The 27,465-nt window shown below is 37.9% G+C and overlaps 4 protein-coding genes across 6 annotated transcripts; 3 read left to right on the forward strand and 1 right to left on the reverse strand.

The window, feature by feature from the left end:
- The first annotated feature begins 927 nt into the window (after positions 1-927).
- acot8 (acyl-CoA thioesterase 8) lies at positions 928-5,640 on the forward strand. Its single transcript, XM_053483697.1, has 6 exons — positions 928-1,083; positions 1,332-1,468; positions 2,316-2,541; positions 2,625-2,782; positions 3,839-4,030; positions 4,759-5,640. Exons 1-6 carry the CDS (start codon positions 950-952, stop codon positions 4,872-4,874), a joined length of 963 nt encoding a protein of 320 aa, XP_053339672.1. The 5' UTR covers positions 928-949; the 3' UTR covers positions 4,875-5,640.
- Positions 5,641-6,802: 1,162 nt separating this feature from the next.
- Positions 6,803-11,766, forward strand: srsf6b (serine and arginine rich splicing factor 6b). Its single transcript, XM_053484187.1, has 6 exons — positions 6,803-7,046; positions 7,947-8,104; positions 9,507-9,628; positions 9,751-9,953; positions 10,039-10,116; positions 10,709-11,766. Exons 1-6 carry the CDS (start codon positions 6,940-6,942, stop codon positions 11,103-11,105), a joined length of 1,065 nt encoding a protein of 354 aa, XP_053340162.1. The 5' UTR covers positions 6,803-6,939; the 3' UTR covers positions 11,106-11,766.
- Positions 11,767-12,644: 878 nt separating this feature from the next.
- ift52 (intraflagellar transport 52 homolog (Chlamydomonas)) lies at positions 12,645-19,974 on the forward strand. Of its 3 annotated transcripts, none has more exons than XM_053483576.1 (14): positions 12,645-12,754; positions 13,024-13,179; positions 13,355-13,442; positions 14,757-14,886; positions 14,975-15,050; positions 15,141-15,212; positions 16,938-17,064; positions 17,160-17,246; positions 17,331-17,399; positions 17,804-17,958; positions 18,040-18,127; positions 18,233-18,341; positions 19,457-19,602; positions 19,694-19,974. In XM_053483576.1, the coding sequence occupies exons 2-14, from the start codon at positions 13,061-13,063 to the stop codon at positions 19,736-19,738; spliced, it is 1,311 nt and encodes a 436-aa protein (XP_053339551.1). In that variant the 5' UTR covers positions 12,645-12,754; positions 13,024-13,060; the 3' UTR covers positions 19,739-19,974. The 3 variants fall into 3 exon arrangements, with proteins under 3 accessions (XP_053339551.1, XP_053339555.1, XP_053339552.1); XM_053483580.1 differs by having other exon boundaries at positions 17,163-17,246; XM_053483577.1 differs by having other exon boundaries at positions 12,650-12,711.
- A 1,857-nt stretch (positions 19,975-21,831) lies between these two features.
- On the reverse strand, positions 21,832-22,653 carry si:ch73-303b9.1 (uncharacterized). Its single transcript, XM_053484675.1, has 2 exons — positions 22,559-22,653; positions 21,832-22,465 (listed from the first exon to the last, which is right to left on the reverse strand). The coding sequence occupies exons 1-2, from the start codon at positions 22,584-22,586 to the stop codon at positions 21,837-21,839; spliced, it is 657 nt and encodes a 218-aa protein (XP_053340650.1). The 5' UTR covers positions 22,587-22,653; the 3' UTR covers positions 21,832-21,836.
- Positions 22,654-27,465: the final 4,812 nt, after the last annotated feature.

A 27,465-nucleotide genomic window follows, 5' to 3' on the forward strand; every position in this document is an offset into this window, starting at 1 on the left:
AATGCAGCTCGACAGCCGAGTGTGTGTGTGTGTGTGTGTGTGTGTATGTACATGCTTTTATATCTTGGTGAGGACCGAATGCCCAGACAGCATGAAAGGAATATGACAGGTTTCACCTGTGGGGACTTTCTTTCTCTCTTTCTTTCTTTTTTTCTATGGGTATCTAACCTAACCATAATGCAAATTTATCGATTTGATTTTGGCTAACGATGGTAAATTGCATTCATTATCTGCATTAAATAATTATGTCTCATATTTGTAATCTTTGTTTGTTTGTGTGTCTGTTTGTCCTTTCTTCTTCTTCCCTCCTCTCCTTTCTTTCTGCCTTTCGTCCTTTCTTCCTCCCTTCTTTTTTTCTTCCGTTCATCATTCTTTTTTTTACTGCAGCTTTGATTTAATATTTAAACATACAATAAAACATATAATATATTACAAATACATTGCTACAATATTAACATGTAGCAGTGATTGTATTACCATGATTACAATGACATGTACAGTATATATAGTGCACTTCTAATATTGGCACTTCTTGTAAATGCTAAGCTGTATTTCATTGTTGAAACCCTGCACTGTACAATACAGTTCTGTCTATAAAGTTCTATCTATCTGTCCATCTATCTACAGTACATATCTCAGTAAATGTTATCCGCATTGTGTGTGTATTTTTCTGAGAAAGCTTGTATCACCCTATATCAGTGAACATGTATTCCCATGACTTTAAGCCACATGCACATGTTGAACAGTCAACCAGTCTGTGTGTCACACACACACACACACAGTCTGTTTATCAGCGTCTCCGGGCACAAGTCTCCATTTTTGTTTTCACAGAGCTGCGCTGCCCTCGTGCGGCGTCGCTATGACAACGCGCGTTTTCTAATGGGAGCCAATTGGAAGTAAGGTTTAATCGTCACGTGAGCTTGAAGGGCTCCACTTTTTCCAATCCAAAATGGCGGAAACCGGTGCAGGGTCACAAGTGCTAGGAGAGGAGGTTTCTTCGACTTATAACCAGTCTCCGGATCTCAGAAGCGTCCTGGTGACCAGCGTTCTGAATTTAGAGAAGCTCGACATCGACCTTTACCGGTAAAAACTACCCACAAAAACGTGACTGTAGTTGGACAAGGTAGTAAAGCAACTTCCTGTGTCAGGGTCAGTGCCCTGGTCCTGTCGGTTTTAATGTACAGGTGTGTATGTGTGTAGTGCAGTGATGTACAGGACGACAGGAGATACTCCAGAACCAGGGTTGAGAACTTGTTTTATATGTGAAGCTTTTGAATCTTTCTGATGCTTTATTTGTAATTATTCTTAATTGTGTTGCATGTTTGGGACAGAGGGAAGCATCACTGGGTTCCTCGAACTCAACGCCTGTTTGGTGGTCAGATTGTGGGTCAGGCTCTGGTGGCTGCTGCCAAATCCGTCCACGATGATCTGTATGCTCATTCACTCCACTGTTACTTTGTTCGGGCAGGTAAGAACATGAAATTATACACTGAATTGACTTTATCAGTCTTATCGGTCATGTAGGGCTTTTCATAGCCATGCCGTAAAAAAACTGCTTAGCGTTATAATCACCTTAGTTTCTGATGAGCCAATTGCATGCGATCTCACGCGACTTTTGTCCAAAAGTATGTTTTATAATCCCAGTGTCTCTCATTGTTACCAAAAATCTCTCCTCTGTGTGCGCATCGTTCTGTACATCATTTCCTTTTTCCTCCTAACAAGTAAGGACACCTCCAGACCTCTCCAAATTTTAAGTTTGGGTAGGAGTGGTTTTAAGAATGTTGATAAATTGCTCTTACTCCTACTTCAAAACCAAATTTTTTGGCCATTTCCTACTCTGAGACACTTAGTAAGTACAGGCTCTGTTTTTTTTTTCTTCTTCACTGTTTTTCCTCACAGCCCTGACTAGCTTGCTTATAAAATTCGCATCATGACACTACCATCACCATACTTCATCCATGGATTGTCTCCTCAATGTAAAGAGAACTGTTCAGTTTACACCAAACGCTTGGGTCAAGGTTAAAACTAATTTAATTCAGCCCACAGAATGGGTTTATTGGTCATTTTGATTACTTATTATTTTTATGACTATTTAAAACAATAATTTAGATTAATAACCTAGCATTCAATTACATCTCTTTCAGTTCCAGGAAAGGTTTAAGAGTTTAGATTCTTCCCAAATACTAAAGAATTCTGAGTAATGGGAGTGGTGGTTTCTAGGTTGTTCTTCGTGTAAACAAACATAAGTAAAAACCATAAATAAATAAAAAGTGCTTCATGGATTTTATTAGCCTGTTCTTCACCTTGTACTATAGGAGACCCCAAGGTTCCAGTGCTTTACCAGGTGGAACGGACTCGAGATGGTCAAAGTTTTTGTGTGAGACTAGTGAAAGCCATCCAGCATGGTCAGCCCATACTGATATGCCAGGCGTCCTTTCACAAGCTGCAGCCCAGTCCTTTAGAGCATCAGTACACCATGCCAAGTGTTCCCCCACCTGACGCCCTGCTCACCATTGAGGAACTTATCCAGCAGTACCTCAGGTAGGAATTACAAGGGGACATGCGTTACCCATCCCCTAATTAAATCATGCGGTAATCAACTGTTTATCTGTTTGGTTTCACAGTAACCCGAATCTAGCTGATAACACCAAGCAGGGGCTGAATAAGATCCTGGCTGATGAAGTTCCCATCGAGGTAAAGCCAGTGAATCCATCTGATTTTTATGGACGTCTTCCCATGGAACCAAAGAAACTGTTCTGGGTACGATCGAAAGGACATATAGGTAAGTCCAATACCGGATGTACTGTGTTAATTAAAATAGAACCTTGGATTGTGAGCATAATTTGTTCCGGAAGCGTGCTCGTATATCAAAACACAAATCAAAGGGAAAATCAAATCATGTAAATCAAAGCTAATTTCCCCATAGGAAAATAATGATAACTCAGATTATTCATTTCACAGCCCAAAAAAATAAATACATAAAAATAATTAATACAAAATATAAAAATAAATGTGTGTATGTGTGCGTTTGTGAAACCCTTCCTCCTCTCTTATTTGAGAGGGGGGAGGACTACTGTGCGGGATGATTTTCTCACACACACACACACACAAACAGAAACGCTGCCTTATCGGTAAAATTTATAATAAACATTTCTAACACTCGTGTGCGCGCACACACTAACGGAATCATTACTGTAAAGTAAAAATAAAACAAATTACCCTGCACTTTACCTTTGAAAATAATCAAGACAGAGCAGTGTCTCAGTTAGAGTGTGTGTAAAGGCAAGAGAAGGTGTGGTCACAGTATTATAGTAAACAGTACACACGTGCACAGATGTTAATTGTACCAGTGAGAGACGCGCACTAAGACTGAGCAGGGGAGTCGATTACCCACAATTCCAAGACTTGCTTATTTTTCAATTCAAATTATATAAAAAATTTGAACACTCACAAACCGGGTAAGTGGCAATCCCAAGATTCCACTGTATTTAATTAACAAACAGAAAAAAAAACATTAGTGGGCAATTAAGTATCCCTACTTAAGTACTAAGTACCCCTTACTGCTGGATTTAAGAGGGTAAATTGCAGCCAGGTGCTGCTAATCATCATCAGGAGACTGAATAAGTAACAAACCTGAAAATATGTGACCTGAAAAAATGTGACTGATAAATTATGATCTACAAGTTACTGAATCATGGAAGGGTGCTCAGTATTGCCCAAATGTTTTTTTGCTGTGGTTAAAAAAAAAAGTGTTATTTGATGATGTTTGTCTAGAGTTGTATTTGCCTAATACTGAACCTTTTAACGATGTATGTAAATTTTATTTCCTTTATTCCAGGTGAGGCTGACATGAAACTGCACTGCTGCGTTGCCGCATACGTGTCTGACTACGCATTCCTGGGCACCACAATGCTGCCATACCCCAATTACAGAACTCAGTTCGTTGCCTCTCTCGATCACACCATGTGGTTCCATAACAAATTCCGAGCAGATCAGTGGATGCTGTATGAATGTGAAAGTCCATGGGCAGGTCTGTAGTAATGTGCATGTTCATATTTAGATTATAAAAATGACTAAAACCACAAAGAACAGCAGCTCCTTCAATGAGCAATAAGTTTAGGGTGGAATATTGGACTTTATCTTCAGAAATCCGAAACTGGTCATCTGACTTGTAATTATTGTTTAAAGAAACAAAGAAATGAGCTGTGTTCAAGCGAAATGACTTACCACAGCTCACACGCACACACACATGCACACAACACAAGTTTCTCTCTGACCTCAAAATGACAAGACAGCATCCTAACTGTGAATCAGAGTGAGTTTAGTCCAAATTCTGGCACTACCCACAGCCCTAATCTAAATACAGTGCTTAGAAAAGGTATTTGTCCGCTTCCTTGATATATTGGATATATTTTTTGAAATTTGTTACATTAATATAATATAAAAAATTTATATAAAAAATTATAAATAGAAACCGAATAGAATTTTGGGTTCATAACCTGAATATCTAAACCATATATTTTCTATTTTCTGTCAGCTTTCGATATTTAAGAATCTTTAGTTTCATTAAATATTAAGAAATGTTATTTAAACACTCTTAGGACAGTCTTCTATAAAGAAAAAAATATTCTCTTTTTAGGTGAAAATTAATAATGCATAGAGAGCAACAGCACTGTCATGCAGACTGCAATCCTATAATGTTTATCTGTAAGTTTTTTATTTTTTGATGAACATTTTCTTCATTTTGCTTTTCTCCAGGAGGAAGCAGAGGCTTGGTGCAAGGCCGCTTGTGGAGACAAGATGGACTCCTGGCAGCTTCCTGTGCACAAGAAGGAGTCTTACGAGTGAAAGATATGACACGGAGTAACCTGTAGATCAATTTGTGTGCAGCAGTTGTAATTCTTCAAGCTCTTTAAATGCATCTTTAGTACTTGGACTAATGCACCCCTAGTAAAAAAAAGCCTTTCCCAACTGTTGGTTAGTAACCTAGTAACTAAGTGTAAGTATCTATCCAATGACGGAAACTTTAAAGCACTTTTTGTAAGTCGCTCTGGATAAGAGCGTCTGCCAAATGCCTAAATGTAAATCTGTCCAGACTAATCATGTGCTTGCAGTGATTAATGGTAATTAACATAGATTTGCACAACCACAATGAGCTGTAAGGATGGCTCACGATGGACTGTTCGCAGGATGCTGGCTGAAAACATTAAGGCATTGTGTGATCAGTTTGTTGAATGGAAATGGGAGTGGTGTCTTTTGTGCCTGCGGCATTGTTTTAGCAGTGACCTTTGACTGTCTATCAAAAGATTACGTGTCTGGTAAGACACGACCTGGAATGAGCTGATGAAGGTTTTAGTTTGTTTTAATTTATTTGTGTTCAAGTGTTAACTGAATTTGTAATTAATTAGGTTTACTCTTGAGCATTGTTGATTATTTTAGTCTAACTGCTCAGAATACTAAATAGTTGTTCCATTTCCAGATTCATATCACAAATTTACAAGATCGTGCTTGGTCTAACATTCACATTTCTATAGTCACAGCTTACAATTTCAATAATTATCAAAATGAGTCCGTTTTTCTGTGAGGAGACAGTTAACATTTGTAGAAGGAGTCTTGAATGTCAGAGCTTTGTTACACTAAGGGGAAAGCTGTAAGAGTTCACAGATTCTCAGTATCATGTCAGGAAGAGAAAAATTCACTAAGTGAATGACTGACTAGAGCATAATTGATGACCAGACTTAATTTTTTTTTGTCGACATCCACAACAAAAAAGCTGGCAGTGTTTCGTGAAAGAAGGAAAATAAAATACTTTAGGATGTGTATTGTTGCTTATTTTCCTAAAAATGGCACACCCCAGTGTGTTTTATTCCTTGCTTACTTTACCCACCTTGGGTTAATTGCTAAGCTGATTATGGATCTAACATAATTTAACATGCACAGTATTCCTTTACACCAATGAATATAAATGTAACTCTTAATGTGTATAAATCCATGTGCACATGTAATATGAATTTTTTTTTTGTATGAATAAATGAATGTTTGCACTTAATGAATAAAATGTTTAATTTTCTGAACAGAGTATCTCTGATCTCTAGTGTCAAGCTTTGCTTTTAAAGATTTTATCATACTAGATTCCCAGAATGTTTGTTCTTATGGACACCAACCCATCATCATCTTATGTCATGTCCACATGTAGATTCTAAAATGAGTTTTTATACTAAGCACTAATCTTCCGAGAGGTGTTGGTGGCCTCCTGCTTCTGAGTTTTTTTCCCAGCCACTGAATACAATGCCGTCCCAAGCCCGGATAAAATGTGAGTTTTGTGTTTGCACTAGATTTTCAGCTTGTGGACTGTACAGGACCCATGAGTTATTTTGGTCCAAACTTAAAACACAGCTTGCTTTGTGCATTTGAGTCTTGTCATGCTGGAACAGATTGATGTCTATTAGTTGCAGTAAATTGGAATTAAAATGCTTCATTATACAGAGACGTTTTATAGACTGCTGTGCTTGTAACTTTGTTTGAATGTGATAGTCATATATCCACAAAGATTTAATCAATTAGAGATCAAACTTATGTGCGCGCGCGCACACAGGCATGTTTGGTGAATCTAAAGTAAGAATACTATACATATTGCTTGGTGTTTATAATTATATAATGAAATCTTGACTTTGGTGGAATGAAAAAAGTATAATATATTACACAAATAGTTTACACATTACTGTAAAAACAATTTAATTCTACAAGCGGTCCTCGGGCAACAGGAAATGTCGTCATCGCTGCTCGTGACGCCACTGCTGGTATAAATAACGCATGGAGGGAGCCCGCGATATCCTCACGGAGGCGTTGGAAAACTGTAGTGGAGGGTGAAGGCGAGCGAGGAAAAAAGTTCGCATTTTATAAGGTTTATTAATTTAACTCTACAGGAAAAGTTTAAGAATGCCTCGTGTATACGTAGGCAGGCTGAGCTATCATGTCCGTGAAAAGGACATCCAGAGGTTCTTCAGCGGCTATGGCAAACTGCTGGAAATCGACCTGAAAAACGGGTGAGCAGGCGAGGCGCCATTTTTATTCGTTGTGTTCATGGTAAACGTGTTTACTTGGAATAAAACTGTACGATGAGTAAACAGCGGTGAATAGTTAACGAGTGCGGAAAGTCGCTCACAGAATATTCGAGAAGATATTACAGTTGGTTTTGTCTACGTCGTGCCGCGTGGACAAAATGGCGGAGTCGCTGGAAAACAATGCCGTCTAGCTTGTTACCTGATTTGCCTTAGCATATTTGTGACTTTACCAACTAATTGTTTTTTATATAAATTGAATACAAATGTATTACAATAGTATGTTAATATACATCAAGCTAAATATAACTCCGCTGTACTATGCACGCGAGTGTCGACTGTTAGGTTGGCTGCACGCTCGCGGGATCTTAGGCCCGAATTTAGTATTTTATAAGTAAATCCATACGGAGTTCTGGGTATTTCTGAACGTCATTATTGCTTAGTTATTATTATTATTGTGAGTTATTGTAAAAGCTTTCTTTCCTTTTTTTTGGTCTGAAATCGTTTTTTGTAAACATGGTTTGTGCCTTAATAACTGTGATGTAATGCGCGAGTAACGGGATTCACGAGTTATCGCGAGAGGGCTCTCCTACTACTTTCGCGCATGCGAGTTTACAGCTGTGCTATCATTATGAATCGAGGCAAAACCTTGAGAGTTTTTTTTTGTCAGACAGATAGTTATCGACAGTTAACTTTACAGTTAGTGATGTAATAGATTTTACTTAAACCTTTTTTAGATTATGACCAGGTTAGACTACTATAGTAGTAATACTGTTGGGTTTTTGTTCAAATGCATTGGAGGTATTTATGTGGAAGGAGGAGCATGCATTATAAATAAATTTGTCAACTGTTTAATGTTTTTTTCATTTGTTTGTTTTTTCCCAGGTATGGTTTTGTGGAGTTTGAGGATACCCGTGATGCTGATGACGCTGTATATGAGCTGAACGGGAAGGAGCTATGTGGCGAGCGTGTGGTGGTCGAGCATGCCAGGGGCCCCCGTCGAGACCGGGATGGATATGGTGGGGGTTGGGGTTCTGGGCGCAGTAAGTCCAGTCTCTTAAAGATGATATTATGAAACATGTTTATTCCCAGGTGTCTCGTGGAAGGGATGACGAAATGCAGCCCCTTGCTTCCCTCAGTCTCGGTAGTTGTCCAGCTGTTGTGGGAGTCTTGGAGAGGATTTGTGCTGCTGAAGTTTTCTTACTGGCGCACACAGCAAAACCAGGCCAGAGATGATGACGGCGGGATTATTTTTGATTTATCAACAATTGGCCTGTTCAGTTTAAATGTGTAATTTGTTTAATTATGCAGTTGGCCTTACCTAGGAAAGGATAAGACTTTTTATTATTTTATTTTTCAATTGAAGTCTTTCACAAAACAAAAGCTAGTTTTAAATTAGATTTGGCATCGCAACAGTGTTTACATGTCAGACGATGGGCAAGGTCTTTGCAAAGTCTCAAATTTTTCATATGCATCTGCAAGAAAAAGAAAAGAATAAAAAAGAACCACTGCCTCGCTGACATGTAAACAGATGTTGTGCCGTGTGATCATGCTGTGTGTGTGCGTTTGAAATCAACATTAACAAGTCCTTGATGTTTCAATTTGAAAGAGTCCAGTGCGGGCTGAGTCCGAGTCCATTGAGGCTAAGATGACTGCCTGTCCCGTTTGGCCTTGGCTTTCACCTTACAATGTGTGTGTGACCTTTGCCCTTTGACCCTTGGCTGACCTAACCGGAAGCCATGATGACAGCAGCCTTTTGCCAATAGACCAGGGTGATGGTGAGGAAACCCATTGGTTTTTATGTATGACGAAATATTGGAGAGGTTTTTATGGGTAAAAAATGTAGCAGTCATCTAGTCTTAAGCAAAAAAAGGAGCAGTGGGCTTCCGTTGCTCTGTGCGGTCAATAGGAAAGGTATTGCTCGTCTTAGTCCTGGTTATTTATTTGTTTAATTTATTTTTTTCCCATTTTTATTTCTTTCAAGAGTGTAGACTACATGACTTTAAATATGGGGAGCTGGAACCCAGGAGGATGCCTCAGACTTAATTGTTTCACAAAGTCAGAGTTAAAATATAACTAAGTCTTAACAGTGCCTTGATGATCATTTTAGTATATAATAGTCATGCAATTTTAGATCATGTTCTTCAAACACTGGGGTCTTGTAGGTCATCTCGTGGGTTCCAAATCAGAAAATCAAGTTAAAAAAAAGTTTGTTGTTAAATAGTAATTTGGTCTCTTAATCTCTGCCTACATTTCCTTATTTGTTCTTTATTTATTTATTTTTAAGTCCCTTCAGAATATCTGGGGCTGAGGTAAACTGCGTCAAGGTGTCCAACAGAAAGCTCAGACTTGTTGAATTTGAGTTTAGTGAGTGATTTTGCCCTAAACTCTCAGTTGATTATTCTCCACCTTTTGACTGTTCTTCTCTTCACTTTGTGTCTAAAGGTAGTAGTGGTTATAGCAGCAGGAGCCGCTCAGGCAGAGACAAATATGGGCCACCTGTCCGCACAGAATACCGACTGATTGTGGAGAACTTGTCCAGTCGCTGCAGCTGGCAGGACCTCAAGGTAAACACTGCATAGAACTGGTTTTCTCTTGTTACACCCTTAAGTCAACAGGTGCTCTCTGGAGACTTGGCTGTCTAAATAAAGCTGATTTTATAATTATACTTTCCTATGCAACTGTTCAGGACTTCATGCGTCAGGCTGGTGAGGTCACTTACGCCGACGCCCACAAGGAACGGACAAACGAAGGTGTGATCGAGTTTCGCTCCTACTCGGATATGAAGAGGGCCCTGGACAAGTTGGATGGTACTGACATCAATGGGAGGAAAATCCGTCTGGTGGAGGATAAACCCAAACGGCGTCGCTCATACTCGGGCAGCAGGTCCAGGTTAGACATCTGATACAAAGACAATTTATTATTTTTTTATTATTTAAGCAAACATTGATTGCAGTGAATTTTATTTTTAAATCAGGTCCCGCAGCAGACGCCGTTCTCGCAGCAGAAGCCGTAGGAGCAGGAGCTCAAGAAGCCACTCAAGGTCTCGCTCTCGGTAAGAGTTAATGTATGCCTTAAAAGTTATATAAAATGTAGCTGTGTCAAGGTTAAAGAAGCTGATGCTGTATGGTACAAAACTAAATTATAAAGAGCATGGAAGTACAGTGGACCCTCTGTTGGTAACCTTGTCAGTGTATACATGTATATATGTATATGAGTTCGTATGATAAAGACGGATTCATTCTCTTTTTACTTATGTATTCCTGTGGAAGAGGAAAAAAGCTGAATCTGTTTACGACCAAATCAGGTTGTGAGCAGAACTTGGGAACTAATTGCGTGCATGAGCCGAGGTTCTATGGTAGTTGATTTGTTTCAGTAGTTGATCTATTCTGTTGCGTTTAGCTTTGCTACGAGTGTAGCTGCACAGTTCCAGATGTGAAGAAAAATACTTGGATTTCTGTAGGTTGGAAGTTTTACAAAAAATTTTTTCCTCTACAAGGCATGTCAGGAATCAGCATATGAGGAAATGCTTTAGTTTAAGAGCTAGCACTGTGCAACAGTGATGGTTAATACTGTAAGAATTATAGATGGATAGATGAGGAAGAAAAATTTACTAAACGACTAAATTACTTTTTTCTCTCCATCAGCTCCCGATCCCACAGCAAGCGTCGTTCCCACTCCAGGTCCAAGAGAAAGTCCCATTCCAAGTCTCCATCCAAATCCCGCTCCAAGAAGTCCCGTTCTCGATCTCGCTCCCGCAAGTCACACAGTCGCTCGGCAAGTCGCAAGTCACGCTCAAAGAGCCAGTCCAAGCCCCGATCTGACCGCGGCTCTCGTAGCCGCTCCAAAGAAAAGTCTGTGAGCAAGAAATCCCGCAGCCGCTCGGCGTCACCGATGGAGAATGGAGACAAAAAATCCCCCTCCCGTTCTCCTTCTCCACATGAGGAACGCAATCGCTCCAAATCGCCCATGAAGCGATCTCCATCTCGCTCTCCATCTCGGTCCAAATCCCGCTCGCGCTCCAGATCTGCCTCGCAGGACTGAGTCTGAAAGATAAATTGTGTGCCATCTTGTAGTTCTGAAAGTTGGCACTTGATAAAGGTGCACATGCATCATGTTTAGATCAGATCATACATGTTTGACGTTGCATGAGAACTTGAGGACTGAAGTGTAAATACTGAATGGGTACCAGATTTGTAAATGAATTCTCTGTAGTTGTTTTTTTGTTTTTTGTCCCCCCCTCTCTCTCTCCCCTCTTCTCTTCCTTTTCCCTTTCTGAAATTTCAAATGTGTTTTTGGAAATACAGTTCCTGCATCAGTGGTCATACTGACTGCAGAACCTTTACACCCATGATTTAATAAAAAAAAAAAAAAAAAAAAAGAATTCTTGCTTGTCTAAAGTGTAATAATTTTCTGAGACACAAGGGTTTTATTTTGCCTGCTTAAATGTGAGTATTGTGAAATAGTTTAGCTTTAAGTCACTTGCAATTTGTTAATTGTTTACAGGCTGGCGCAGTAGTCTGGATAATTAGTAACTTGATTCTGTGTAGGATTCAGTAATGTCTTGTTGGCATTATCAAAGCCCTCTGGGGTCTAAAATTGAATTTCGTGTAATATTAAATAGTAAATGTCTATAGATCTGGACTTTTGGACTAGCCTGTATATTGCTGTACAGAAACTGAAGTTCTTGTTTTGATTTTTTTTTTTTTTTTTTTTTTCCCTGCCTATTCTTTTTGTTGCTTTTTTGTAAGAGTCCCACACTGTTTTTGTTTTAAACTGGTGTATTGGGTATTCTGCAATATTTTATTTGAATAAACATTTTGATTTTTTCCATTTTTGGTAGGATATTCTTGTATGTTCCACAGTATATGGATTAAATGTTGGGATGCTTATGTTGGAGTACAATGATACTTTAATGTTTAAAGAGGGGTTAAACTTTGCAATTGCCATAAATTAAGTGGGATGGGTTAAGATGTGTGGGGGTAATGGCCCTCAATTAGATATAAAGTGTTGGTTAAAATTAAGTTTAAATATATCAAGGTCCATTTAATCAGAGTACAAGCCACTTGATCAGGGCTCAGTGACTGTTTATGCTGAAGCTCTAGCCATGTGTCTTGATTTTTCGCCTTCAGTACTTTTCATTGTCCTGAGGGTCCCTAAAAAAGATGTACGTTTTGTTCCATGTATACAAGAGGATGCTCTTGAAGACTATCACCTTGTGATTACCACATCATCTGTCAGAAAGCAATTTATAAATGTATGAGGATTTATAAATTAAATTGTAAAATTTGTATTCCTTTATAGAATATTAGCACCAAACCACGAGTAGTGTACAGTACAATGCAACTATTAGCCATATGGGGTGCCAATATTTTTTGAAACTGCTGACTTAGCTGAAGTTAAGAAAACTTGGTTTAAATTAAAATCTATACTATTGTCATGCTTAAGCCCTATTTTAATAAAGGGTCTGTATGGATATGTATTGGATCTATTTATAGTCATATATTTATTGGTAATAATGATCATGCTGTAGTTGTTGCTATGGTATGCGTCCCTATGGTTACCGTTGTTTACCCATAATGCATCACGGGCAACGGACGGGATACCTCGGAGGCATGCTAAAAGCCGAAGTATCGGTTTAAAAGCAAATGTAAAAAATTTGCAGTTTTACAGGTGGTGCATAAAATATATGTGTAAATATCCGGATTATATTTACATTTTTTTAAATTTATATTATAGCTTCGAGATTTTTTTCCGTTGTTTTCGTAGCGATGATGCTAACACGCAAGTGTTAGCATGTTAGCATAAGCTAGCTTGCTATGATTAACAGTTAACATCATCAACGTCTTGTAGTTTATACAGCGTTATGGGATTGTTTATTATTATTTTTGCAAACACTGCATTGTTTACCTCTGGATAAATTTTGCTAAGTATGTTTTACGTTCTTTTGGTCAGAATTTAGAATTTAGAATTTAAAAGAAACAGCCCTTAAACCCAAGATGGATAAAGAGCAGCGGAATATAGTCGTGTTTAATTCTTCCAAAAGAGAGGTGTTTACTGCAAACACTGGATACAAGAGTCTTCAGAAGAGACTGAGAGCGCAATGGAAGATTCAGGGGTACTAGTACTTTTCACAAATTCGTGCACTTTTGTTTACAAACAACACAGAGATGATTTTGTGTCTCTAAGTTATTTACATACACTCACACACCCTCACATACATACACATACACACTGCTTCTGTGTAAGATAACTGATGAAAGCCAGTCTTGCTTTGTTTGTTGTCTCATCAGAATCAAAGAGGAGATTACAGCTGAGAAACTGCACGGTGTAAAGCTGTGGATCACTGCAGGTCCTCGAGAAAAGTTCACAGAAGCTGAGGTAAAACAGCTGTTTGTTCTACCTGCATGTCATTTTAAATTCAAATGCTAATTTTATTTGGCAGATACACAATACAATATGCAGTAAAGTGCTTATGCGACTGCCCGTGACCTTAAAATCATCATTCAATAAGAAATAAATTATGGAATAAAAAAGAAAAAAAAACTTTAGCTATAGAAAATATACCTATAGAAGATAAGAACAAAATATAAAATATTTAAAAACTTAGCTGTACAAATATAGAAAATAAAGAAAACTTTAATTGTGGAAATTGAAATAGAATTTAAATAGAAATGTCTGCGGAGTGTGCAACCATGCATGAATGTGTAGATGCAATGTCCATAAATGTGCAAAGTGTAAAAATGAAATAGAAATGTCCAGGATGTGTGCAAATTTGCAATGTGGAAAAATGGTTTAGTCCTGTGTAGTGTTCTGATTGAGAGACTGTATTGCCTGCGGGAAGAAGCTCCTCCTTGGTCTCTCTGTGTTGGCCTTCAGGGAGCAGAAGCGCTTACCTGACTGCAACAGAGAAAACAGTCAATTATTAGGGTGTCTGAGGTCCTTCACAAACTTCCTGGCTTAGATCCTGCACCGCTTGCTGTAGATTGGGTGTAGGTCAGGGAGTTTGGTGCGAATTATGCGCTCAGCTAATCACACCACCCTCTAAAGAGCTCTTCTGTCCTCCACGTTGCGATGTTTCCCGTTAGAATGCTTTCTATGGTGCGGGTGTAAAAGTCCCTAAGCTCCCTGGAGGGCACTCACTTCTCCAATCACACTTACTCACGCACTCTTTTTCAGTACACACATATTCCGATGAGTTGCTAGATCTTTCACTGTGCATGAGGTTGGATTGAGTTTATACAATTACAGTCTGGATGAATGCGGAGCACCACACACACACACACACTCTCTGAACAGATACAGTACAGTGTATATATATATATATATATATATATATATATATATATATATATATAGATAGATAGATAGATAGATAGATACACACATGTATAAACACAAGTATAAACATAATACTACACATTGCTGCCATAATTCAATTCGAGGTTTAAAAAAGGGGCATAGGTAACAACTGTTAAACTGTATATTTGGACCCAGTATATATTGTTCTATCTCTAGAAATATTACATTGAAGCTTAAACCGAGAAAAGATTAAAAGGTTCTGCCTCGTTTGCCTCAAAGGTATGTCATGATTAGATAGCTTTTCTCTGTTGGAAGTGTAACTGCAGTTTGCCTCAGGGGCAGCAGCAGGCTGTAAATGTAAAAAAAAAAATTCCTTTAATATGCCTTTTTCAGCTGAAAGTCCTGAAGCAGTACCTCGAAGGTGGTGGGAACATTCTCGCGATGCTCGGAGAAGGAGGAGAAGTAAAATACGACACTAATATCAACTTCCTCCTGGAGGAGTTTGGGGTCATGGTGAACAATGGTGAGCGACAGCAAACGCACCAGCAACTCAACAATTTTTTTACGTCCTTGGAGGTGACGGTGTGATTGCTGTTGTTTCACTTTTCCAGATGCCGTTGTGAGAAACGTTTACTACAAGTACTTCCATCCGAAAGAAGCGCTCGTGTCTAACGGGGTTCTTAACAGGTCATTTACTTCTCATTGTTTAAAAAGAAACTCACTGACTGCAGAGTCATCAGGTGTAAGGAATGCTAATGTGTGTATCGTCTATTGCAGGGAGATCAGCCGTGCAGCTGGGAAAGCCATAACAGGGGTCATCGATGATGAAAGCCCGGGTAATAATACACAGTAAGTCCTTGCTTACTCACTACTTGCATACTGTTTGTTTTCATTAAATAATTTTTTTTAAAAACATGTGATGCAGTTTTATAGACTAGACAGTCTAGTTTTGAAGACTTTAGGTAAGTATACATTTAGATGTAATGACATTTTGAATAAAAGTTTTAAAGATAAATAAAATGTGTGTTTTAAAAGCAGCTAAAGTAACGTTACAAGGTATATGGAAGTGTGTACACACACAAACACACACACACACACACTGACATTTCGAGCTATAGGTTTAACATACAGGCCATACGTCTTTTGGTCATTTTAGACACATATTACACAAAATGTGTGATATGTACAAAATATGTTGTTTATTACATATTGGAAATATGAAAGTGAGTCAGAAATTATCTGCACTCTGGTAACATTAAAGTTTCAGTTGGCTGCATCTAGTCAGCATTCCATTCAGGGCTGCTGTCTTCCCAGTCACTGCTATGCAGATGTGAACGCATTGCAACAGTTAATTTGTAAACGGCAGAGTATGGAACAGCAACATCCTCAATCGTCGACTAAAAAAAAGTTGTTACTTACAATTTTCTTGAATTCTCAAGGGCCATCATTGTAACATTTTGAGTAAAAGGGCGAACAATCCGCAGTGCCCGTTACAATGAGATGTTTATTGCAGAGCTGAAGCCTTGGATTAAATGCAGACGACTGCTTTTCAAGGGCCTTGTGATCTTGCGTGATGATGCTTGTCCACATATTTCTGCCCACACTATTAACATTCCTATAGTCCTGATCTTACTCTATGGGACTTTCACCGGTTTGGTCCTCTAAAATCAACATTACGAGGACAAAAGATAAAATTTTGATAAAGATGTGAAGACATCACTGCATTTGTGGCTCGCAGCTCAGCCTAAAACATTTTTATTGAGGGAATACAAAAGCTTATAGACAGCGAGAATAAAAGGAAAGGAAAGGAAAGGTGTACAGGACAGTGGTAAGACCAGCTATGCTCTACGGCTTAGAGACAGTGGCACTGAAGAAAAGACAGGAGGCAGAGTTGGAGGTAGCAGAGCTGAAGATGTTGAGGTTGTCCTTGGGAGTGACAAGGATGGATAGGATCAAGAATGAGTTTATCAGAGGGACAACCCATGTTAGATGTTTTGGAGATAAAGTCAGAGAGGCCAGATTGAGGTGGTTTGGACATGTTCAGAGGAGAGATTGTGAATATATTGGTAGAAGGATGCTGAGGTTGGAACTGCCAGGCAGGAGGTCTAGAGGAAGACCAAAGAGATTTATGGATGCAGTGAGAGAGGACATGAAGTTGGTTGGTGTAAGAGAAGAGGATGCAGAGGATAGGGTTAGATGGAGGCAAATGATTCGCTGTGGCGACCCCTGAAAGGGAACAGCCGAAAGACAAAGAAGATAGACAGATGGACAAAGTGTACTTAAAAAGAAGAGAGTTGTCGAAAAAATGGTGTTTTTGTCTCTTTTAATAGTTGATTAAAATAAATTTTACAGCCAGAGCGTGGATGATTTTTTACTTATCCTTGTAAATTCTATTATTTGGTCTACCTAATGTGACAACACTAATGTTTCTATCTTCTTTCATAATTTTTAGGATTTAATTGTATTTAATCAGGGAAGGACGTTGTGATCACTCAGGACGTTGTGATCACTCAGGACGTTGTGATCACTCAGGACGTTGTCGTCTAATGTAAAGACTGTTTGTGTTACAATCAGGGCTCTGACCTTCGTGTACCCGTACGGAGCTACGCTAAGTGTTATGAAGCCTGCAGTGGCAGTTCTGTCCACCGGTTCTGTGTGCTTTCCTCTCAACAGACCCGTTCTTGCTTTCTCCAAAGGCGAGGTTAGCAAGCACCTCCTCTTGTCTAGAGTCACCAACATTCTTATTCGTGTAATTGATTCATACAAAGCCGCTGTATTTGTGTGTTTGTGTAAAAGAAGAATGCAGGCAAGCTAGCAGTGCTAGGTTCCTGCCACATGTTCAGCGATCAGTACCTGGACAAGGAAGAGAACAGTAAAATAATGGTGAGCTTCAGTCAGCTGTATAATTTATTATGCGATTCTTGATTTTGTAAATAAGTATTTCATGTACATTTCCTCACGGTACAGGACGTCGTGTTTCAATGGCTGACCACTGACAGCATTCACCTGAATCAAATAGATGCAGAAGATCCTGAGGTAAGAGAGATCCGAATAGCATTCCTGTTTACCTGATGTCTGTCTCAGGTGATCCAATAAAAACTGGATTCACTCAGATGGATGGATGGATGGATGGATGGATAGCTGAGAGAATGTTATTGCAGAGTGTTGAACTATTGTTGATTTATCGTGTGTGAAGAACTGTACATTTTATTAGGGTACATTTTTTAATAATTTTTAATAATTGAGAATTAAACTTCAATTATATTAACATACTACTTTACTTTTCACCCTGGACGACTTTTATGTCATTCGTTGTTTTAGGACTCGCATCACAAATGTTAAATGGCTACATGCGTCTCTAATAAGTAAAGTGACTTATAGACTTATCCACTGATCAGTACTAGAAAGTGGTAAATAAAAGCTTTTTTTTTTTTATACAGATCACAGATTACATTATGTTACCAGACACAGGATACCTATCTGAGAGACTCCGAGTGTGTCTACAGGAAGGCGACGAGACTCCACGTGACTTCACCTCCCTTTTCGACATGTCTCTCTTCAAGCTCTCCACAGACTCTCTCCCGAGCGTTATCAGGTCGGTCACACACCTGGCTTTGTTCACATACGAGCGGAATGTTACAGGCCCATGGTGTTGACCTGCATGCCCCTTTCTTAGGGCCTACAAGCAGCTGAACGTCAAGCACGAGCCGCTGCAGTTGATTACACCACAGTTTGAAACGCCACTGCCGCCCCTCCAGCCTGCTGTAAGCGGTTTTCCTTAGATAATGGTGACATTATGCACACACTTTTTTTTGCACGTCCAGTTCAGTTTGAAGCTCTGAGGACAGGTGTGATTTTATCCTGTGTAGGTTTTCCAGCCGGCCTTTAGAGACCTGCCCCCGCCGATGCTCGACCTTTTTGACCTTGACGAGACATTTTCTTCAGAGAAAGTACGAATCGCTCAGTTGTCGAACAAATGTAAGTGCTCACGTGTCATATTTGGTATGAACATAAATAAACTTGCAAAGTAAGAAGGGTGAGAAAATACTTTTTGTTTTATTTCTTTTTGTTTTTTTCCAGCGTTAAATTGACTTTAATTAAATCAGACGAGGTGTAAGAAGGTCTTACGAATTATTCCTTTAAGACAGTTATTTAGCTTTCCAACAATGGAGAATCACAATAAACCTAAGCCCTATTCAGACGGCACTAGTTTTCCAAACAATGTTTGAGTTAGAATTTTTTTCAGTCGATGTCTGTTATTTCATTTATGCATTCGGACGGGACTAACGTCTCCATGTTTATTACGGGGGTAGGAGTGTCTTTGTTTTACATGTGGCCATTGCACAAGACCACATGTCCAGAATGCGTGGATTCTACATCCATTATTGGTGCGCAAACTTGAAATTGTTAGCTAGAAATAGTACGGTAGTTCACGTTGACCAAAACAGAAAGGAAACGCGTTTTAGAAAAAAGATTTTCGGCAATCACAGACATTCGCATTCGTACGGGATTAGATTTCTCAAAGGACCACCGAGTTGCTGAAAAACAGTAGGTAATTTGCTCTGGAATTTTTACAGAGGTCGTCTGAGAGATGACAGACATGGCAGATTCGGACAAGATTAAAATCACAAAGTACGTCTGTAAAACAGAAATTTCTCTAACGACCCCCTGTAAAACAAGTCCTGTCCGAATAGGGCTTCAGTCGCATGACAAACCTTTTTTGTTTTGTTTTATACGCACATTCCATGGATGTTGTACAACATTAAAATGGATAAATGTCCACACGATGTTTTTTTTTTTTTTTTATTTTGTAAAACTTGAAATCATTATCAAATAGCCTCAGTGCAAGAGGAATTAAACACTTCGTAGCAAGTTCTTGTGAGAAAATTAAAACTACTTTATGGTGAAAACAGCAACTTAAGCTTTAACACTACAACGTTGTTGATTCTTTTACGATTACAGCATGCTCTTAAGTGTTCTATTCTTTACTAAGAGAGAAAAGTTCACATTTCTCGAAAAAAAAAAAAAAACCATCCATAGATGTCCTAAAAATGTATTTATAAATAAACATACATGTTGTGTGTGTTGCTCAGGCACCGACGACGACCTCGAGTTTTACGTACGGAAATGCGGAGACATCCTAGGAGTCACACGAAAGCTGGATAAAGAAAAGCGAGACGCAAAGCACATCCTTGAGCACATCTTTTTTCAGGTGGTGGAGTTCAAAAAGCTGAATCAGGTACGCTCAGTACTGGTGAATATGTTTCACCCCACTTTAAATGACTTTCTTAAAACAATAATTAGTTAACATGTTGGTCTGGATCCTTCAGGAGCATGATATCGACACAGCACAGACAAGGTTTTCTCCATTGTGAAGCAGGAAGCTGGAGGGCGATGGAGAGTCGAGGGTCGAATAGCATCATGTAGTTGAATGTTTAACTGAGCAGGTGTCCGCAACTCTATTAAGGAAATATTTCAGAACTAATTAGCAACATTTACAGGTACTGAATATGTTAATCCTGAAAAGGATTTTTATCAACGTTAATTCTTCATTTTGCTATAAAGTACTTTGCATTGTTTTTACCTTTTTTTTCTACATCAAACAACTCCTGGAATTATTATATGTAATTAGTTCTTACCTTTTTCTTCATATATCATCGATCATGAGAAAGTTATTTTAAAAAAAAAATAAGTTATGCGTAATAAACATCTAGACACATTCTAAGTTAATACCACACCATACAATTGTTAATTATGTTTTATTCCTTTTATACCACAGCAGTTTGACTGTCAATTTTGGTTTATTAAAGAACATGTATGTTTTGTAAATGTATAAATAATGAAGCAAGTTCAGTGCTAATTACACAAATAATTTAATAAGAATAAAAGAAAGTGACACTACTTAACAGATCTGTCCTAAAAACTGACTTAAAACTACATGGGATTTATCTTGAAGCACAGACGTGACTGTTCTTTGTTAAAACTGTAAACATCTTTAAACACAAAACCACCCTCGAGAAATGCCTATATATATCTTTTGTCATTAGATTATTTTAATTGTTTGAGCATCCACTATGTCTTAGAGTTGCTGCTAAAGGAACAATATAAGGATGCCCCGAATCTTGATCCACACACCAAAAATGTGTTGAAATTATGGCAGTTGCTAAGATTGAGAGCATGGGTGTACGCCAGCTACAAGGAAGTTGTCCTTAAGATAACCGAATTGTTCTGTGGACAGATGATTGCTAGGTTTGAGAGACTCCCAAGTTCATGTGAGCATAAAAACAGCCGAGTGGTGACCGTCTCATCTTCCAGGCCCTGTCGTTTAAAAGAAAAGAAAATAGAGCATAGGTTTTGATGTGGATCAAATCTTCAGTATTTAAAACTTTTTAGTAGGTTAACACAAAGAAAACCAGACTTGATATCCACATACTAAAAGCAGAGCTTCAACAAGCTGATCTCTTCACAAATGAGAGTGAACTTTGAATGGTATTTACTGTATTTCGTCCAAGATGCCATTTAGATTATGATTTAAACCAGGTCCTATATATAGACAAACACTATAATCCAAGCTAAATTTGATCTTAATTTATTTGTTGTTGGTCAGAATAATACACAAGTGTTTTAAAGAATTGGGGAGGGGGCTTTTTTGTTATATTGTCCCATTTAACTTATTCAACACACAGGTTATTAAAATTTTCACATAGTATCTTAAGTCTGCGTTATGATATGTTGTCCCATTTAGAGCACTGGTAATTATATTTCTTGTGTTAATGTTTGTATCTGGATCCCATCCAATGATTTAAAAAAACAGCACAAAATTAGGACAGATCACCTGATCCTAGAGAGCAAACCATGGGATCTCCAAATCTGCATCATTTTGATTCAAAGTTAACATTTCAACAATTGGGCCCTAGTCCCCAGTTTCAAAGCCACCTTGGATCCAGAGTTTTGTCCTTCCCTGAACATTTGATTGTTGATTTAAATTTATCATCTGGTACTAATGAGTAAAATGGGTAAACAATTTCTAACCAATTACATATAAGAATTTAGCAATACTGTGGAGGAAACATGATTAAGTATAACACTACTCCTTTCACTGGTCCTTCAGATCATATCCATGTTTGCACCCATTCTTAGAGACCCATAAGCAGCACATCTGTATCCATTTTATCTGAAACTTGCTGTATTGAATTGCTTATAAAATATTTTAAATAAAGCATTTTCTACAATTCTTTTAAGTGAGCATGAGTCATTGATATGAGTCATTAATATAAATACCATAACTTTATTTCAAAAGTGCAAATTATAAAAATATATACAGTGTTACAATAATTCTTAACTCATGTCACCACATACAGCCTGAAAAACAATCAAGTAAAGAGTTAGAAAATAAGAAATATTTAATATTTAGTTAATATATAGTTCTTTCAGTGTACAAGTTTAGATCTTACCTAATACAAGCATGCACAGCTACATAGCCAAATTTTTGGACAAACTCTTCTGCTGCTCGTCAGTCAGCTCAAGCACAGCATGTCGCAGGTTTGAATCCTGAAAGGTAAATTCCCTGCATGACCTTGGACCCTCCGGCGTCCCAGACCAGATCAGTGAGGAAATCTCCGCCAGCGTTGGAGGTGTAGCTTGGTAACTTGGACTCCATATGAACTCAACTTTACTGGAATCCAAACACAGCTTGGGGCTCTCCATGTTAGGTTTGATGAGTGAGACTTCCCATGAAGGGTGAGAGGTGGTCAGGTCAATGGAGGAAAGATCTAAAGAGTTGGCCAGGACTGGTTTCTGGAAGGTCATTCTCTCGTAAGGGGTAGAGGACTTACCCTCCAGGTGACTGCTCATGCCAGCAGAATGGGTTGTGATGGTTGGGGACAGGAGGGACATCTTAGATGAAGGATTCAAAGGAGATAAAACACTAGAAAATCGGTTACAGGAAGCAATAAGGGTTAAATTGGGTTCGGCATACTCAATCACAATGCTTTTAGGTGCTTTGAGTGATCCTTCAGTGGACACAGCAGACAGGCTGCAATCTGTGAGGAAACCCTGATCCAATTCTGATAAACGAATGTGCCCATAGCTTTTAGCTGACTCTAAATGGAAAAGAGATTTTAATAAGTTTTGCATCCTCCATCATACGGTAGAAAAAGAGCATTATATCAAGGTGCTGAGGCGTGTTATTTTACCAGATCTGCTGCAGTCTCCTTCCATCATTCTGCAGGCTCGTCAGGGTAATTAGAGTCAGCTTGTTTTTATAGGCTTGATTGTGCAGGTTGTTTAATACATACAAAAAAATAGTGATTTTTTACTTTGCATTAAAATGTGTAATGCCTGTGGGATTTTTAAGTTTAGTTTGAAAAGAAATGTCAACAATTTCCCCCTACTTTTTAAACTATTAATTAGTGACCACACCCCTTTTTCAGAGTAAGGTGTTTGTATTGTGTGTTTGTGTGTGTGTCTTTATAGGTAGATAGATAGATAGATCCAACTTTTTCCTTATTTAGTTCCATCTCATAAACATCCTCTAAAAAATCTTTGTGAATTTGTGTACCCATGACATTATTTCCAAAATGGTGGTGTGTCTGGGTAGCACATGTGACACCACTAGCTATTTATTTATTTATTTATTTATTTATTTTACTAATGTTTAATTTCATTCAACAGAGGTCCGTTCTTCGTACGTCGCTTGACACATCCGAGATGAATTGACACATCTAAGATGAGATCATCGTGCTAATTACGATCCGGCTAAGTTGGTTCTTTGAGCTCACCTGTTGTTGATGATTAGAATAGCTGGATTGAGTTGTCTAGGATTATTGCGCGCTCGTGCGTTGGTTTAAAAGGCGATATGCATCGACAGTAGAAACACTGATCACAAGCCCTCCGATTGGTTGACGAAATGGAAAAAGAGCGGCTCAACTTTTTTTTGTAACACGTGTTATGCGCTGAAATGCCCCCCTGCCATGGATTGCCCCCCCTACATAATCGCTATCAAATATTATATTAGAACATAAATTTATAGGTTAATGGTTTACAAATTACAAATTACATGAGACAATAAAATAAAATAAGCAATATGAAAATAAATATGTTGTATATGAAAAAATAGAAATATTATGTATAGTTTTATATTGTTTATTTTATAATAAAATTAGTTTCGTCCAATTTATCATTATAAAATATTAATTTTTAATATATATAAATATTTATTCGCATATTTTTATGACAAACCCCTGAAAAATAAATGTTACAAAATAAACATTATACAAGAATTTGTATTAATGGTCTTGACGGCTGTCTCGTGCCTAGGGTTTATTATAATAGTAATATCATATTTGATAATAATAAACCTATGAATTTATGTTCATATATAATATTTGATAGCGATTATGTGTGTGTGTGTGTGGGTGGGGGAGTCCATGGCAGGGGGCATATACTTTTCTTTTTCCACGTGAGTCGGTCATGCTCTTTAACCAATCAGATGTGACCTCGCCATTTCAACCAATCATAACCCGCCAGGAGCGCAGGCCAAATCCTGTTTACATGAAATAAACCTGCTCCCGAGCAGGTTCAAGCTTACGGATATGTTGCTATGACAACAAATGCTAGAAGCGCATCGAAGAACGAAACAATCCAAGATCAGGACAAATCCACAACAATCAAATCCAGCTAACTGAGTTAGCGACGTACGAAGAACGGACCCCAGTTTGAATAATTTAATAACATCTCCAATTTTATATTTAACCTGACTGCATTTTTGGAAAAAAATTATATAAACCAAATTAGGAAACCATTGCAGTATGTCTTGGAGGGCTTGTGCCATGTGGTCTTTTTGCTCTGTGTTACATCCCATAATTTCCTTTATGGCTCTGGATTCTTTTGGGTAAAGTAATTTAAGTTTAGCACTGGCCATGCCTACTGGCCATTTCCAGAAGTAAATTAAAGGTTCATTATCTCTGTTTTATTTTTAAATAAATAAAGATATTATTATATGAAAATTTTACATTTACATTATGTAAAAATGCCTCGTGTTTCCTATGTAAAGCTCAGATCAATATATCATATAAAAAATAATTATATGAATAAGTATAATAAAATACTATAGGACAATAATTTTATACATTTCTTTTGTATAAATTTTTTAACAAAATAAACATCAGCACATCGACAACATCAAGAATAACCAAAACAACACATCTGTAATTTTTTTATTTTATACATCTCTTATGCCACAGTGGCTTAGTGGTTAGCAGTGTGGCCGTGCACCTCCAGGGTCGAGGGTTTGATTGGGATGTGTGTACATGGAGTTTGCATGTTCTCCCTGTGTTTAGTGGGTTTTCTCCAGGTACTCCGGTTTTCTCCCATAGTCCAAAGACATGCAGATTAGGCTAATTGGCGTTCCCAAATTGCCTGTAGTGTGTGAATGTATGTGTGTGTGCCCTGTGATGAATTGGCACCCTGTCCAAGGTGTACCCTGCCTCATGCCCAAAGTTTTCTGGGATAGGATCTGGGCTCCCGTGACCCTAAATACAGGATAAAGCAGTATAGATGATGAGTCAATATACAGCGGTACTAGGGTGTGCAAACAAAATAATATAATGCCATGACTATATACCAAACCTTTTGCAAACTATGGATAAATTTAAATAGATTTTGTTTATAACTGTTAGTATAGATGCAGGATTTACTCCAAAACAACAATCATCTTGTTTCATCTGGGACATGAATGATTTCATTACCACATGTACTTAGGTCATGGCCACAAAATAGTATCTTTTGGCCATGCATTACACTATCTCGTTCACATGCCTTAGTAAGTCATGTCCACAACATAGTATTTCATTCCACCTTTGTAAGTCGTGGCTACAGAATATTTTCCCCCAGTGTCACCAGAGGGGCTTTGTAATAATAATAATAATAATAATAATACATATTTGTTTAATAGTTTTATTATGACTGCAGTGATAGTATAATACTGCAATATGTTTTTTTAAATAAATAAATACAGTATATACAGATGCATGTCAATAAATTAGCAAGAGGTGGAAAGTAAAAAATTACATTTACTTGCGTTACTGTAATTGAGTAGTTTTTTGTGTACTTTTACTTTTTAAAGTAGTTTTTTAAATCTGTAATTTTACTTTTACTTATGTAGGTTTTGTTTAAAGTATTGTACTTTGCTACATTTTTTAGTCATATTTATTCCTGAGTAAAAAATAAATGAATAAAAAAGTAATAAAAATAATGCAACGGGGAAGGAAAAAAACTGCACCCAGGAAACCACTGCACTGATTGATTGATGAGCTTGGAGGTCATGCGCTAAACTCACAAGTACGATGGAGACGGACAAAACAGATGTCAGTAATGCAGACTCTGCTGAAAGCGAAATGCCATCAAACTCTTATGAATCAAACCCCTGGCCATATTTAAGTGACCACTTTGATTTCAAGCACAAGAAAAGCAACAGCTTTATTATGCAAAGGTGTTCCCTCAGTTAAAAACAACTAGTTTGAGATTTATAGCCACTTGTTTATTTTGAGCTACACTAGAATCCCCCATCCCACCCCTGCTGGTAAAAAAAAAAGGAACTTTGTAACTTTTACTCTGAATAAATTTTTAATAAACTACTTTTTACTTTTACTTGAGTAGATTTTTATAATGGTAACTTTACTTGTACTTCAGTAAAAATTTCACTGAAGTAACAGTACTTTTACTTAAATACAAAATTTTATTACTCTTTGAAATTAGCATAACATCGAAAAGTTGTTTCATTAATTTCATTTAAAAGGTGAAACTCTTATATTCTATACAGTCATTACACTATGAAACCCCAAAATTCAGTATCTCAGGAAATTTTAATTTTGTAAAAAAAAAAAATATTAAAAAAAAGCTTAATATTAACTAAGCTAATTAACTCAAAACACCCCTGCAAGGGTTAAAGGTTAAAGGCCTTTAAATGGTTTCTCAGTCTGGTTCAAGAACCTGGCTATTCATAGAGTGTTGTATCCATGTGCTTCATAAGCCACCATGCACAGTGGTGTCTTCCCTGGGCTAAGAACAAAAAAGACTGGATTGTTGCTCTTTTAGATGCAAGTAAATTTTGCATTTTATTTGGAAATCAAGGTCGCAGAGTGTGGAGGAAGACAGAAGTGGTACAGAATCCAAGTTTTTAGGGTCCAGTGTAAAGTTTGCACAGTCAGTTGTGGTTTGGGGAGCCATGTCATCTGCTAGTGTTGGTCCAGTGGTGCATGGTTTTATCAGGTCTAAGGTCAGCGCAGCCGTCTACCAGGACGTTTTAGAGCACTACATGCTTCACTCTGCTGACCAACTTTATTGAGATTGCAACAGGACGGCACCTTCTAACACTGCCAAAAGTATGAATACCTAGTTTAAGTTTAATGTTATCCTCGTGATGACTGGCCACAAACTCGCCGGACCTAAACACCACAGAGAATCTGTGGGTATTGTGAAGTGGAAGATGTGAGACACCAGACCCAACAACACAGAAGAGCTCAAGGCTGCTATCAAAGCAACTTGGGCTTCCATAACACCTCAGCAGTGCCACAGACTGATGGTCTTCATGCTACTCCGCATTGCTGCAGTAATTCATACAAAGGGAGCCCCGACCAAGTTTTGAGTGCTGTACATGTTCATACTTTTCAGTAGTCCAACATTTCTACGTTAAAAATCTTTTTTTTTTATTGGTCTCATTTTCACAGATGCTGAATTTTGGTTATTTCATTTTTTTTTTACTGTGTAAAGCTGCTCTGCGACAATGACAATTGTTAAAAGTGCAATACAAATAAAACTTTATTGACCTGAATTAAATTAGATATAAGCCATAATTGTCTAATTAAAAAAACAAAAACACCACAAATAAACAGTATATCATGCTGTATGGAATGAATCTATATAATACGAGTTTCACTATTTTAATTAAATAACTAAAATAAATCACATTTTCGGTGATATTCTAATTTATTAAGATGCAACTTTCCCCCCGCAGGGGTGCGGCTACTCGTTTATTTCTGGACGGTTCTTGCGCGCGCAGACGCTGCTTGATGACGTCACTCCCGGGGAAAGGCTCCGAAAA

Source organism: Clarias gariepinus, chromosome 23, assembly GCF_024256425.1.
Source record: "Clarias gariepinus isolate MV-2021 ecotype Netherlands chromosome 23, CGAR_prim_01v2, whole genome shotgun sequence".
Taxonomy (NCBI): Eukaryota; Metazoa; Chordata; class Actinopteri; order Siluriformes; family Clariidae; genus Clarias; species Clarias gariepinus.

What these genes read in the sequence shown, in the direction of transcription:
- acot8 (XM_053483697.1), top strand. Translation starts at nt 950, where the DNA reads ATGGCGGAAACCGGTGCAGGGTCACAAGTGCTAGGAGAGGAGGTTTCT. An exon ending in CTTATCCAGCAGTACCTCAG is followed by an intron (nt 2,542 to 2,624) that starts GTAGGAATTACA and finishes TTGGTTTCACAG; the next exon opens with TAACCCGAATCTAGCTGATA. An exon ending in ACGATCGAAAGGACATATAG is followed by an intron (nt 2,783 to 3,838) that starts GTAAGTCCAATA and finishes CCTTTATTCCAG; the next exon opens with GTGAGGCTGACATGAAACTG.
- srsf6b (XM_053484187.1), top strand. Translation starts at nt 6,940, where the DNA reads ATGCCTCGTGTATACGTAGGCAGGCTGAGCTATCATGTCCGTGAAAAG. An exon ending in GCAGCTGGCAGGACCTCAAG is followed by an intron (nt 9,629 to 9,750) that starts GTAAACACTGCA and finishes GCAACTGTTCAG; the next exon opens with GACTTCATGCGTCAGGCTGG. An exon ending in TACTCGGGCAGCAGGTCCAG is followed by an intron (nt 9,954 to 10,038) that starts GTTAGACATCTG and finishes TTTTTAAATCAG; the next exon opens with GTCCCGCAGCAGACGCCGTT.
- ift52 (XM_053483576.1), top strand. Translation starts at nt 13,061, where the DNA reads ATGGATAAAGAGCAGCGGAATATAGTCGTGTTTAATTCTTCCAAAAGA. An exon ending in TGCCGCCCCTCCAGCCTGCT is followed by an intron (nt 18,128 to 18,232) that starts GTAAGCGGTTTT and finishes TATCCTGTGTAG; the next exon opens with GTTTTCCAGCCGGCCTTTAG. An exon ending in CGCTCAGTTGTCGAACAAAT is followed by an intron (nt 18,342 to 19,456) that starts GTAAGTGCTCAC and finishes TGTGTTGCTCAG; the next exon opens with GCACCGACGACGACCTCGAG.
- si:ch73-303b9.1 (XM_053484675.1), bottom strand. Translation starts at nt 22,586, where the DNA reads ATGATGGAAGGAGACTGCAGCAGATCTG. An exon ending in AGGAGACTGCAGCAGATCTG is followed by an intron (nt 22,466 to 22,558) that starts GTAAAATAACAC and finishes TTTTCCATTTAG; the next exon opens with AGTCAGCTAAAAGCTATGGG.